The 12,858-nt window shown below is 43.7% G+C and overlaps 1 protein-coding gene across 1 annotated transcript; it reads right to left on the bottom strand.

The window, feature by feature from the left end:
- Positions 1–7,541: 7,541 nt before the first annotated feature.
- LOC124666664 (disease resistance protein RGA5-like) lies at positions 7,542–12,503 on the bottom strand. The gene is made up of 2 exons (XM_047204000.1): positions 11,614–12,503; positions 7,542–9,699 (listed from the first exon to the last, which is right to left on the bottom strand). Exons 1-2 carry the CDS (start codon positions 12,411–12,413, stop codon positions 7,674–7,676), a joined length of 2,826 nt encoding a protein of 941 aa, XP_047059956.1. The 5' UTR covers positions 12,414–12,503; the 3' UTR covers positions 7,542–7,673.
- Between the last annotated feature and the right edge of the window lie 355 nt (positions 12,504–12,858).

Below are 12,858 nucleotides of genomic sequence, written 5' to 3'. Positions count from 1 at the left end.
GGCATGAGTCTCTAATTATACCAGAATGAGACAGAAGAGGGCAGCCTGGTCCAGTCAAATTTCTGTATGCGAGTTGATTCAATCTAGCTAGATTCCTGTAAGGATTATTGGTCAAAGCAGATTTAAATATCTAACACTAGAGGGAGAGTTGGGGACAGATTTGGACGTGCATAGGGAAAGAAAAACCTCGATGGCTCCTACTTGATCAACCTCAACACAAACAGCTTCCAAGTTCATCCTATAGAAGCTCGGTGTGCGACCTGCACATATTAAAAACCAAGCTAGTGTGTAAACTCAAACATTCAATGAAAAAAGAACTAAGATAAATATTACGTTTCGAACAGAGTACGGAAACCAGAGTGTCTGATTCTTCAGCCTATAACCAGAAGAGATTAAAATGCGATAAAAAATAAGTAGTTAGTTATCTGTTTCAAATACAAATCAGTATTTCAGAATGAAAACATATTACTTGGCTCTGTCTATTTTATTAAATAGAATTATTGTCGACAAATCAATTGTTGAAGCTAGGTGTATATCCAGAAAAACAATTCTGTTGTTGAAACTAAGTGTTTATATCCAGAAAAACATGCAATGGTCAGAACATATCACTGAAAATGATTTTTTACTAACATATGCACATGATCCCTTCAAGATCCATCAATGTAAATCCAATAGGCTAATCACAAAGAGACCAAAAAGTAACAGGATAACTTTTGTACAACCATGTACCACACTCAAGAACAATTACCCGGACGACATCTCACTCCTTGACGAACGGCTCAGCCGAGATCTAACATCAAAGTATCAATGCCTAACAGAAATGAGATGCACATGAGACAGGATGGTAATATTACCACAGGAGCAGTCGAAGTTCTCAGCCTCCTTGCGGTCGACGTCAAGAAGATGGGCTCGGCGCCCTCGGTGTAGTGCCCCTTCAACCAGTTGTTCCCGGCGCCGAACTGGCTGAATACGAAGTTGCGGAAGATCTAGCTGGAGACTCCCGAGCGCGCCGAGTACATGGTGCCTGGCGCGAGGTCGAGCACGGCGCGACGGCCATGTCGGATTGAACCGTGCTCCTGCGCTCCACCAACCGGAAGACATGTACAGAACGAATCATGATTTGAGATATGCTTGCGGTTTAGAAAGAAAGAGAGGACGAGGCTCGCGGTGGCTCAACCTTTAGATGGGCGACTGCTCGAAGACGACGTCGAGGACGAACGTGCAGCTGGAGGAGTCGGAACCGCCCGTCACTGCATCACAGGAACGTGCGCCCAGGACGGCGGATCTCGCGATTCCGGCCTAGGATTGCGGGGATTCCGCAAGAGCATGACTGGTGGAGGGAAGGAACGGATGATGGGGAAGGTGGGCTGCGGATCTGGAGTCGTCGGGCTGGGATCGATGTGCGGTCGGGGCGACGCGAGGGAAGGGGAGGAGAGGAGGGAGGGAGGTTGTTGCAGCGCGACGCAGAAAAGCTAGGGTTTGTACCGGTTTTGCTATAGAGAGGCGGGATAATAGGGAGGAGGGAGGGATGCGGTGGCGGCACAGAAGGATTTGCATCGCGCGCTCGTTTCCGAAATATTTCCTCCGACCGCTATTCTTGATACTCACTTTTTGCACATCACCGTGGAGTGCAGATGGGACCTGCCACAGTTTTACCCCACTATACAGTCTCTAGTTATGTGGTTTCGTAGAAACAATAAACTAGCTTGACTGATAGCATATCTGCTAAACATAGTTCACTTTTTGTACAAAATAATTTACGAAATTTCGTTGGGCAAAGAATTTTTTACCCAAACGAATAATTTTTCCCTGCTAGAAATGTGATAAAAATATTTTCATGACCCATAAAATAATTGAAAAATGTGTTTATTTTTTATATCTTTAGTCGAAAAGTGAATCGGCGTGACGTCGACATGTTTGGAAGGCGATGTGGATTGGCACGTCAGGGATATCTATCAGATTGACACATAGGTCTAAAACTAAACACCCAACCGAAAGTTGACACGTGGACATGACACGTCGGTATATTGCTAAAGTGGTCGGCCAATCATTTTAAAATTAGGGCCATGACCATTTAAATTGGTCGTAATCAGCTAAAAATAAGATCGTGGACGTATCATTTCTTCTATGACCAATTCAAGTAATAAAATTTTGACCTTTCTAACTGAAATGGTCGTAATGATTTAGGGTTTGCGCCCTCTCAAATGCCTTAGGACCATTTAGTGCCAAATGGTCGTAGATGTATGACGAATTCATCCATGGTCATTATGAGAAGGTCACTAGTTAACACATTTCTTGTAGTGCATGAAGTTGATCCCCGGAACATCTCATCTAGGGCTAGCAAACTACACCCTACGTGCTACTGGATCCTTCAACCCGTTTGCAAGGCCTAACTATGCAGATATTAAACTAATCCTTGAAGAACAAGGAGCAATCATAACGGATCGGATCTACTAAATAATGATCAAGCGAGGTGCCGCCCTTACACCTAGGTGTAAGGGCGGCTAGACGTCTAAGGGTTGCATGGACGAAAGCATGTGACACGATGAAACAATGCTAACCCTAACACTTCTATGATAACTACGTTGCTCGCCATCAACAAGCCTTCAGCACGAGCAACGCATGAACAACGAATAAACGTGTCTTGCCTAGATCGCAAGATGCGATCTAGGCAGCATGATGCTTACCCGGAAGAAACCCTCGAGACAAGGGGTTGGCGATGCGCCTAGATTGGTTTGTGATGAACGTGATTGTTGTTTTTCTCAATAACCCTAAATACATATTTATAGTCCGTAGACTTTCTAACGTGGGAGTAATCCCAACCGTGCACGAGCCAAATTCTATCTAACCGACACGTATCCTACTATATTTACAGATACACGGGCAAACTAGCCCAAACTTTGTATATACAAGGCCGATTCATGTATTTCTTCCAGGTATATTCTTCAAGCCCATCTTAATCGCGGCCCACCTCTGATCCGGTCAAATTCTGGTGATAACAATTATATACTTGATTAAAAAGTTTTCATTGAGAATTAACTTCAATGAAAGGATATGGACTGAAACATATTTAGTGTCAAGATCTATGAAGATAGATTGAAACACATAATAAGTTTAAGTCAAAGTACATAGAATGGATATTGAAGTAGTTCAATATAGAAATATTAAGAAGGTGTTCTTTTCATGTGAACGTTTAACAAGACTTGAGTGTGTCTGACACTCAATGAGTAAAAACACATGAGTGATTTTCGATCACGATTAATATGTACATAATTGGATATCATGTGCTCTAAAGTGTTGTGAGCATATACCAGAATGATTCATGTGATGATCATTGGGCAACAATAAGAACATCCTTGGAAACTTTAGAAGAACCAAGGATATATATAGTTTTGTATGGGGTAATGACAAACAAATCGTTGTAAGGTGTTGCACCGATATTAGTTTGGTCACATATAAAAATGAATTTCAAATCTCAATTAGGCTAAGTGTTGATTAAAAGGTAGCACAATGAGCTAGAAGATGTCTATGCTAGATTTAGATGAGTTCTAAATATTGTGACGGATTCTACAAAAGAAGGCAGAGTATGTCAGTGTTTTGACAATGATTGAGGATGTTAAGTGAAGAAGTTCTTTGAGAACTTGGTGTAGTTCCGATAGTGTCAGAACTTTGAAGCTATATTGTGTGTGACAATATTAGTGACATATTTCAGACCGCGGAATTAAGGTTCCACCAGAAGATTGAACATATATGATTAATGCCGACTCATTTGGAAAATGAGTGATGCGTTGAGACGCAAATGAATTGCAAAATACATACGTTTCTGAGCATGTCAAATCCGTTGACTAAAACCTCTCCCGTGAGCAAAACATGATAAAGCATCAGAAGGCCAAGGTGTTATATCTTTACAAATGTAAACTAGATTATTGACTCTAGTGCAAGTGGGAGACTGTTGGAGATATGCCCAAGAGGCAATAATAAAATGGTTATTATAATATATCTTTGTGTTTATGATAAATGTTTGCATACCATGCTATAATTGTATTAACTGAAACATTGATACATGTGTGTTATGTAAAGAACAATGAGTCCCTAGTAAGCCTCTTGTATAACTAGCTTGTTGATTAATAGATGATCATGGTTTCGTGATCATGAACATTGGATGTTATTAATAACAAGGTTATGTCATTAGGTGAATGATATAATGGACACACACACAATTAAGCGTAGCATAACATCACGTCATTAAGTTCAGTTTGCTATAAGCTTTCGATACATAGTTACCTAGTCCTTCGACCATGAGATCATGTAAATCACTTATACCGGAAGAGGGTACTTTGATTACATCAAACGCCACTACGTAAATGGGTGGTTATAAAGTTGGGATTAAGTATTCGGAAAGTATGAGTTGAGGCATATGGATCAAGAGTGGGATTTGTCCATCCCGATGACGGATAGATATACTCTCGGCCCTCCCGGTGGAATGTCCTCTGATTAGCTTGCGAGCATGTGAATGGTTCACAAGAGATGATATGCCACGGTACGAGTAAAGAGTACTTGTCGGAGACGAGGTTGAACAAGGTATCGTGATACCGATGATCAAACCTCGGACAAGTAAAATATCGCGAGACAAAGGGAATCGGTATCGTATGTAAATGGTTCAATCGATCACTAAGTTATCGTTGAATATATGGGAGCCATTATGGATCTCCAGATCCCGCTATTGGTTATTGGTTGGAAAAGAGTCTCAATAATGTCTGCATAGTTCACGAACCGTAGGGTGACACACTTAAGGTTTGATGTCGTTTTAAGTAGATATGGAATATGGAATGGAGTTCGAATGTTTGTTCGGAGTCTCTCATGGGATCCAGGACATCACGAGGAGGTCTGGAAGGGTCCGGAGAATAAGATTCATATATAGGAAGTAATTTTCTAGGTTTGAAAATGATCCGGTGTATTTATAGAAGGTTCTAGAAAAGTCCGGAAGGAAATCACCGCGGAAGGTGGAGTCCCGGAGGGACTCCACCCACCTTGGCCGGCCAGCCTAAGGGAGGAGGAGTCCCAGGTGGACTCCACCCCATGGTGGCCGGCCACCCCACCAAGGAAGGGGTGGGAGTCCCACCTTGAGTAGGAGTCCCACCTTGGGTAGGTTTCGTCCTTATGGAAGGTTTAAGAGTTGGACTCTTATTCGTTTTCTGGGCAAACCCTTGGGGCTATTCCACCTATATATAGATGAGGAGAGGGAGGGGCCCGGCCACACCTTGGCTGCACCACCCTTGCCCCCCCAGAGGTCGGCGCCCATAGCCCCCTCTCCCCAAACCCTAGCCGCCCTCCTCCTCCACCTCTCCCGCATATGCTTTGGCGAAGCCCTGCCGGAGATCTCCACCACCACCGCCACCACGCCGTCGTGCTGTCGGGATTCCGAGGAGGATCTACTACTTCCGCTGCCCGCTGGAATGGGGAGAAGGACGTCGTCATCAACACCGTACGTGTGACCGAGTACGGAGGTGCTGCCCGACTGTGGCACCGTCAAGATCTTCTACGCGCTTTCGAAAGAGGCAAGTGATCGACTACAGCAACAACAAGATCTATTCTCGTAGGCTTTGGAAATCTTCGAGGGTTAGTCTCATGATCTTCTCGTTGCTACAATCTTCTAGATTGGATCTTGGCTTGTTATTCGTTCTTGCGGTAGGAAAATTTTTGTTTTCTATGCTACGAATCCCTTCAAAACGTGCCGCCGAGGACATCAATTTTCCCATCCAATTTTTAGCGTGTTTGCCCACCTTGGTCGTCAGGGGACCCTAATCCGCTACCGAGAGGGCCCGGTCACTGACCGGCACACCCAAGTAGGTGAAGGGGAAGGCGTCTTGCTTGCAATTGAGCATATGTGCAATCCTTAGGCTGTTCGCCGCCTCCAGCCCCATCACCATGACCTCACTCTTGTGGAAATTGATCCGGAGACCTAACATGCTCTCAAAGCAGAGTAAAATGTACCTCAGGTTCGCAATAGAGAGGTCATCTGGCTGAATCATGATGATGGTGTCATATGCATATTGCAAATGAGAGACTCCCCCAAGAATCAGGTGTCAGACCACACCCGCAATGTGGCCCAACTCTCTGGCCTTATCCAAGATGGTGGCTAGCGCTTCGACAACATTGTCGAAGAGGAGAGGAGACAGAGAGTCTACCTGGCGCATGCCGCGACCGTTCCGGAAGTAGTTTCCAATGTCACCGTTGAGGGCGATGGCAGTCTGGCCCCCCGACCAGACCCATTGCCCTATGAACCCAAGCGGGTTCAGAACCTTTACCCATGAGCACTTCCCGCAGGAAGGAACAATTCACCCTATCTTAGGCCTTCTCGAAATCAAACTTCAGGAAAACTCCCCTACGTTTTCTTGATTTAGATTCATGGATGATCTCTTGTAGAGAAAGGGCTCCCTCATGAATGTGTCTACCTTTGATAAAAGCCGACTGCGTTCTACTAATCATCCTATGCGCCACTGGAGAGAGCCGAATAGCGTAAGCTTTAGCAACAAATTTGAAAATGACGTTGATGTCTTCCGCCCCGGGGACGTTCGGTATGAGCGAGAGCACGCCAAAGTTGAGCCTGGAGATGTCGACTCTCCCAAGAGCGGAGCCATTTGAAATGTCCAGGATCAAGGGTTTCACCAAGTGCCAGAAATGTTTGAAGAAGACAACCGGAAAGCCATCCGGTCCAGGCGCCGTGTCCACCTTCATACTAGCCAAGACCTCATCGATTTCTTCCCCCGAGAAGGGAATCATGAGGTTATCGTTCTCCTTATCAGACACACGTCCCGACCCGATGCCAGATCGTAGTGTGCATGAGGCTAAACGCATCCATTGGCAATCCACCTTCGGCACCAACCTCTGCATTGGTCTTGGTCTTGGGCGCCTCTAGACTCTAGTCTATATCGACTTTGTGACGATGGCAAGTAGGTAGCCATGGCGGGCGTCATTGTTAGATAGGGTTTTTTTAATATTTTTTACTTTTTTTTGGCACTACGTAAATGGTTATATTATGAATGAAAAACTATTTTAGGCAAAAAAAAAATGTCATACCTGAGGAACACCGGACACGTGACGTGACCGCGCAACGTAAACACGGTGCATATTTGGACTGCGTTTACATCTCAGTTGACAGACCGGTCACTATACATCAGGTCGCTGGGTCTGAGTGCAAACGATTGCTCCGCATCTGTTTGTTGCATCGACCGCTGGAGATGTCGCTACACATTGACGGCCGCAATTTATTTTGTTCAGTCCATCATAGTTGTAATATAAATGCGTACCCTCCAGATAAGCGAATGTGATATACTCCCCTATTCACTAATGTAAGACATTTTAGTGTTTTGTAGATTCACTCACTTTGGCCCGTATATGATCATTTTATTGTATCTATTTATTTCTTTTGGTTAGTATTTAGTCCAATTTAAAATATTTAAACAGTCTTACTTTACTGAACAGAAGAATACAGTTGTTCAGATTAGTACCAACGCGGGAAGAATACAGTTGTTCAGATTAGTACCAACGCGGTGACAATGGGAACGAGTAAAGTTATCGGTTACATCTAATTTCTTCCCACGTTTAAACAAAAGTGGGAAGAAGTAACAAGGGATACAAAGTTGAAAGAATGGAAAAGTAGTGTACAATGTTTACACGGATTGAGTGCAAACATGAGAAGTCCCCGGATGCTTGCTTATCGCCTTCCTGAGCTGAGCCTCCAGACTGTCTCGGTCCCAGAATTTAGGCTGTGGTGGAGCATAGGACTGGAAACTAGCATTACCTGTTCGTGCAGACTGCAAAATGATACAGTCTCCTTTCCTCTCCTTCTTGTAAAAAATCGCCTTGAATGACACGAGGCTTCCCAAACGTACGATACCATCAAGTAACTCGCCAGCATGCCGTTCTGCTTCTTCGTAGCACTCCACAGTGAGGCTCTGGAGCTTGTGCATAGCCCCCGCCTCGAACACGAGGCAGACCTCTTCATACCTGAACACGAAATCCTGCAGATTTGGGAAAGACGCGGTGCGGAAGACAACACGTTCCTCATGAACATGCTTCTTAACATGCAGTGTAAGGTGCACCAGTAAGGTGAGCCTCGCGAGAACCTCAGCGCCATCCCTCGGCAGAAAAGAAACATGAATTTTCAAGCTTCTGAGGTTGTCGAGGTGTCCGACCAAATCTTGAGGGACTGTGGAGAAAGGGAGTCCCAGCACATGTAGCCTCCTAAGATTGTGTGAAGGGAGTGACCAGCAGGCCAGGACATCATCAGTTTCCAGTGATCCATACATGCGGATTGTTAGGGACTGGAGCCTTCCTTGTCTGCAGAGGGAGGGAGCAAGATCATTGCAAGCTTCTTTGGAGATGCCTCTACGTAGCACTAGCTTCAGCTCCTTCAGGTCACACAGATCACCGAGACCTTTGATGTTCTTCACATCCTTGATATCTATGCTGAGTTCGCCCAAAGTGCGGAGGGCAAGCAACCTGCTGATCTTGCCGACCGGCTGCATGGTGTGAGGAACAGTCAGATGCGACAACGTCGTGGGTAACTGCTCCAGATGTAAGGAATCTCTGATGTCGTCGCCAACAATCTCCAATGTCTTCAGATTTCTTAATTTCCAGAGTTGGGTCAATAGTTTCTTGCAGCCAATGCCTCTGATCCTCAGATATTTCAGCTTGGTAAAGATGCATATGGGAGACATGTCATACTGCTCATTTCTGGAACCACATGCGTCAATGTGCAGAACTCGCAGCTGTTGGAAACTTGTTAGAGAAGGCATCCGTTGAACCGGACCCCAAAAGCTGAATGATCTGGCCTTGGTGAGAGCCATGCTTCCCAGCAAGTCCTTTTTGCCTTCTGACGTTCCGAATTGGAGGGACAACCGGCGAGCATGCAAATGTCCTTTCATGCACGGTGGATCACTAACTGCAGGGGATCCCTTAATCACAGTGATGAAATTTTCTTCTGTGGACTTCACTATGATAAAGTCAAGCATTATGTCATGCACCCGACAAGACAACACGTGCCCGCAATCATCTAACTCGGCTATTTGGATCATGTTTTTGTTGATCAACTCGTTGAAGAAATGTTCTGCTATCTCCTCCGGACTGTAACCATGTCCAGTAACGAAACCCTCGGCTACCCATCTCTTCACCAACTCAGCCTTCATTATTTTAGAATCCTCTGGAAATATACCAAGGTATAGCATACATGTCCTAAGGTCTAGAGGTAAATTAATGTACCCCAGATTAAGCACATGTCTCATCAAATGTATATCAGGGTTCTGCGCCAATTGGAAACCAAGGTAATTTTTTATGTTCTCCCATAATTCCTTTGAATGTACCTCTTTCTGACTAGCCAAAATGCTGGCTACACTGAATATGACCAATGGAACTCCTTCACATTTCTTCAAAATTTCTGTAGATACATCCTTCAGTTTCTCAGGACAATCATCTTGAGAGGGAAAAATTCTTCTATGAAATAATCTCCTTGAGTCAAGATCACTAAGAGGTTTCATATTGTAAACATGGCCATCGAAATCAGAACAACATGCCTGAGCTACACCTTCGATACGGGTAGTAGCTATAACTCTACTAGCAAGACTATTCTCCACAAAGGCACATTTGATAGTGTCCCATGCTTCTATTGTCCACAAATCATCAATGACTATAAGGTACCTATGAAATCATGTAAAATAGAAGCTGTCATACTCAAAAACACCATAGGATCCTCACCGATGCTTTAGTGAAGCTTAAATACTTTATTTAAAGCTGTGACAAGTGATTTAACTTGGGCTATATGGATGATACATATAGTGTTTAATAAGAGTACAAATGCTCACTTTTTACAGGTTATCCGTATGGTTCCGCTTTGGACCCACGACTGATCCTTTTTTCTACCGGAGGCATAGCGGGTGAGTATGGTTTCTGGATGCACCCGTCTGGAGATGGTTGCTCGGGATATCTACAACCAGGGTGACTGGCTGTTTTCTAAGAGATTATAAGATGCATAGGCACTATTTTCTTTTATTTCGCTGGTTAATGGATACCCACCAAGAGATGTAAAATTTATCTCCAAACTCTGAAACTTTGCATCAGTTGATGCAGAGGCCAAGACTATTTTCCCTTTCCGAAAAGAACTAAAAGTTGTTCCAAATTTAAGTAAAAACGTAGTTTTTCTATCTATGTATGAATGTGGCTTCCTAAAAGTAACAGTGGGAGTGTGCTGTTTTGGCTCTAGAACTCACTAACTAGGGTTTACTTTAGTGTATATCGAATAATCAAACAAAATTACTAAGACTTCAAAGGTGTACTTTGTGGATAACTCGTAATATCTATATATGAATGCACGCGTTGCAGTATGTACACCTATATATCTTTACATACTTTTTTCTAAACTATGCATTCGTATTTCCTATTATACATGTATGTGTGTAATAGTTAGTATATATTCATTAGCCTTACATGTTCATTTATTCATGTTGGTGAAATAATGTAGCTCAATGAATGAGTATACAGTAAGATATTCAGCTTTGTGAAGTCTTTGGCGAGTATTATTTAATACAGCGGTAGACTATTATTCAGTGTTGTTTGGTATGTTTTAGAGGGCTACATTGCCTAAATTTTATTTGCCGTGCACTAGAATGATTATTGTGAGAATTTTGTTATTGGTATATTTTGTGCATTTTCAAAAATTATGTACCGTCTAATATTTAAAAAAATCATTTGGGAATCTGCATGTACAGTTTGACACTTCCAACTGCAAATATGTGATTTTGTAGTTGCATATTTTGAAGCGCATAGTTTGGTTTTACGTATTCTATTGCATAGGTTGCACCTAAAGTCTGAAATTGCGTATGTTTGGTTGTGCAGTTTCTGCTGAGAATTTTTTTTAAATATGTAATCGGTAGATTGCACATTCTAGATCCTAAAAATACACGTAGGATTTTTGTCCCTTAGACTAACAGAGACCACATGTGTGTGGTGACAAAAGTTGCTCGCAAGTGAACCAGTAAGACATGGGCTAATCTCTAGCCATTTGAGTCATTGCGTGAAATTCTCTCAAAAGCAGACGATTGCCGTACATTAATGAACAGTTGACAAATTTCTAACAAAAAAAGTGTGAATTAAGCCTGAATTTTGATCACGGTGTAAGTAATATTTGATAAATTTCAGCTCATGATTGATTATGTAACTATCTAGGTGAAAATACTTCAATTTATAATTAAATAGGGAGGCAATTAATTATTCTTCAAATCAGACCTGCAGTACAACAGTGCCTTCGTACTTAGACTAAATTGGAAACATAATACATAGTCTGCTTTTATCTGTCCTTGATCTACACTGTCCTATGAGTATGACTAATACATCCGTATCATTGTACAGGCCAGGCATTAACAACTAATATAAAATTAAAGACAATTATAACATGGTAAAGTAAGAACTGTAGTTGCGTCAGAAAGTTGTCCAAATGGTGATAAAAGCGAAGATGGAGAGACTCAAATATGTTACTCCTACAGTATTTCTTGCTAGAGTGTACTCAAGCTAATTATACTGTGTTATAGCTGAATAGGTAGTGTCAGGCGAGCATACCTTTTGTCATTGAGTTGTGCTCTCAGTCGGGAGATGAGTTGGTGCTCATCAGTTAAGCATGAAGGGACCGAGTCCCCAACTTTTGAGAGTATCTCCGAAAAGATCTCGTTCATCCTTCGATTTTGAGATACCGACACTAAAGCCGTGCAGTCGAATTGACCTGCAACCTTCTCATGGACTTGGGTAGCGAGAGTTGTCTTCCCCATCCCTCCAAATCCAACAACAGCCACAACTTTAAGCGCCCGTGCGCCATGTTGCTCTGCTCTCAACAGCTCCATGAGCTTGTTCTTGGGGCCATCTATGCCCACAAGTCTGTCAGACACTGAATAGAGTGCACACAGACGAGGGTCAATAGCCACGGGGCTCCGACAAGAAGCACCAGCTCGCTCACCGAGCTTATATCGATCACGGCGTTTGCCTGCTTCCACCACCCGGGACTTGAGTCCTTTGATCTGACCGGCTATCTTGTGTGCCGCCATCAGTGTCGTAATCATGTTCAGCGACAAGGCCCTGGCACCAGCGCAATCAAGGTCATCGGTGATGGTGTCGACACAGTCCTCCATGTCGTAGGACAGGTCGCGCACCTCGTCCCGCCACGCCTTGTGTTGCGCGTCGAGCTCACCGTCCATCTTGGCTAGCTCCACGAGCAGAGCCTTCATGCTGCTCATCTCGTCACACAGGGAGGCGATCTCCTTCTTCACGCCTTTGGGAAGCTTGTACTTCTCTCCCAGCAAGGCGCCAAGCTTGGGCAGGAGCGTCCGCATCGCTCCTGTCACAGCGCTCGCCACCACGGCCTCCATCGGCAACTAGCCGCAGGACCGTCGCCACTCTTGGAACCAGTTTAGTGCAATGCAAGCGAAGAACTATGCGTGAATTGAGATTTCAGTAGAAAGATGGCACAGGTGCTGGTGAAGGGGCTGTTGCAATGACAGTATATAGAACTCCTCCACCGAGAAAAGATGCTTCCTTGTAGCCTTCTAAGAAATGTTCACACAATGGATCGGAAACTTCGTGTCGGGCTCCACAAAGAGCATGCACCACGCGGGCCACAGTGCGCCTCATCATGATAACATTGACAAGATATTATTCTACTAACAGAATACTGCGACATATTATCTTCAAATTTATCCAATATATGTATGTACGAGTAGGTTTCAAGTGTATACCCTAGTAAGGGTGTTGATTTTCGATACGACCCACCCAAGTCTTCGAGATTTCCAGATCAAAACTTGTTTTAGAATTGTA

Source organism: Lolium rigidum, chromosome 6 (genome assembly GCF_022539505.1).
Source record: "Lolium rigidum isolate FL_2022 chromosome 6, APGP_CSIRO_Lrig_0.1, whole genome shotgun sequence".
Lineage (NCBI taxonomy): Eukaryota > Viridiplantae > Streptophyta > Magnoliopsida > Poales > Poaceae > Lolium > Lolium rigidum.
The sequence above is the reverse complement of the archived record's forward strand: the minus strand, read 5'-3'. Positions and strand labels throughout refer to the sequence as shown.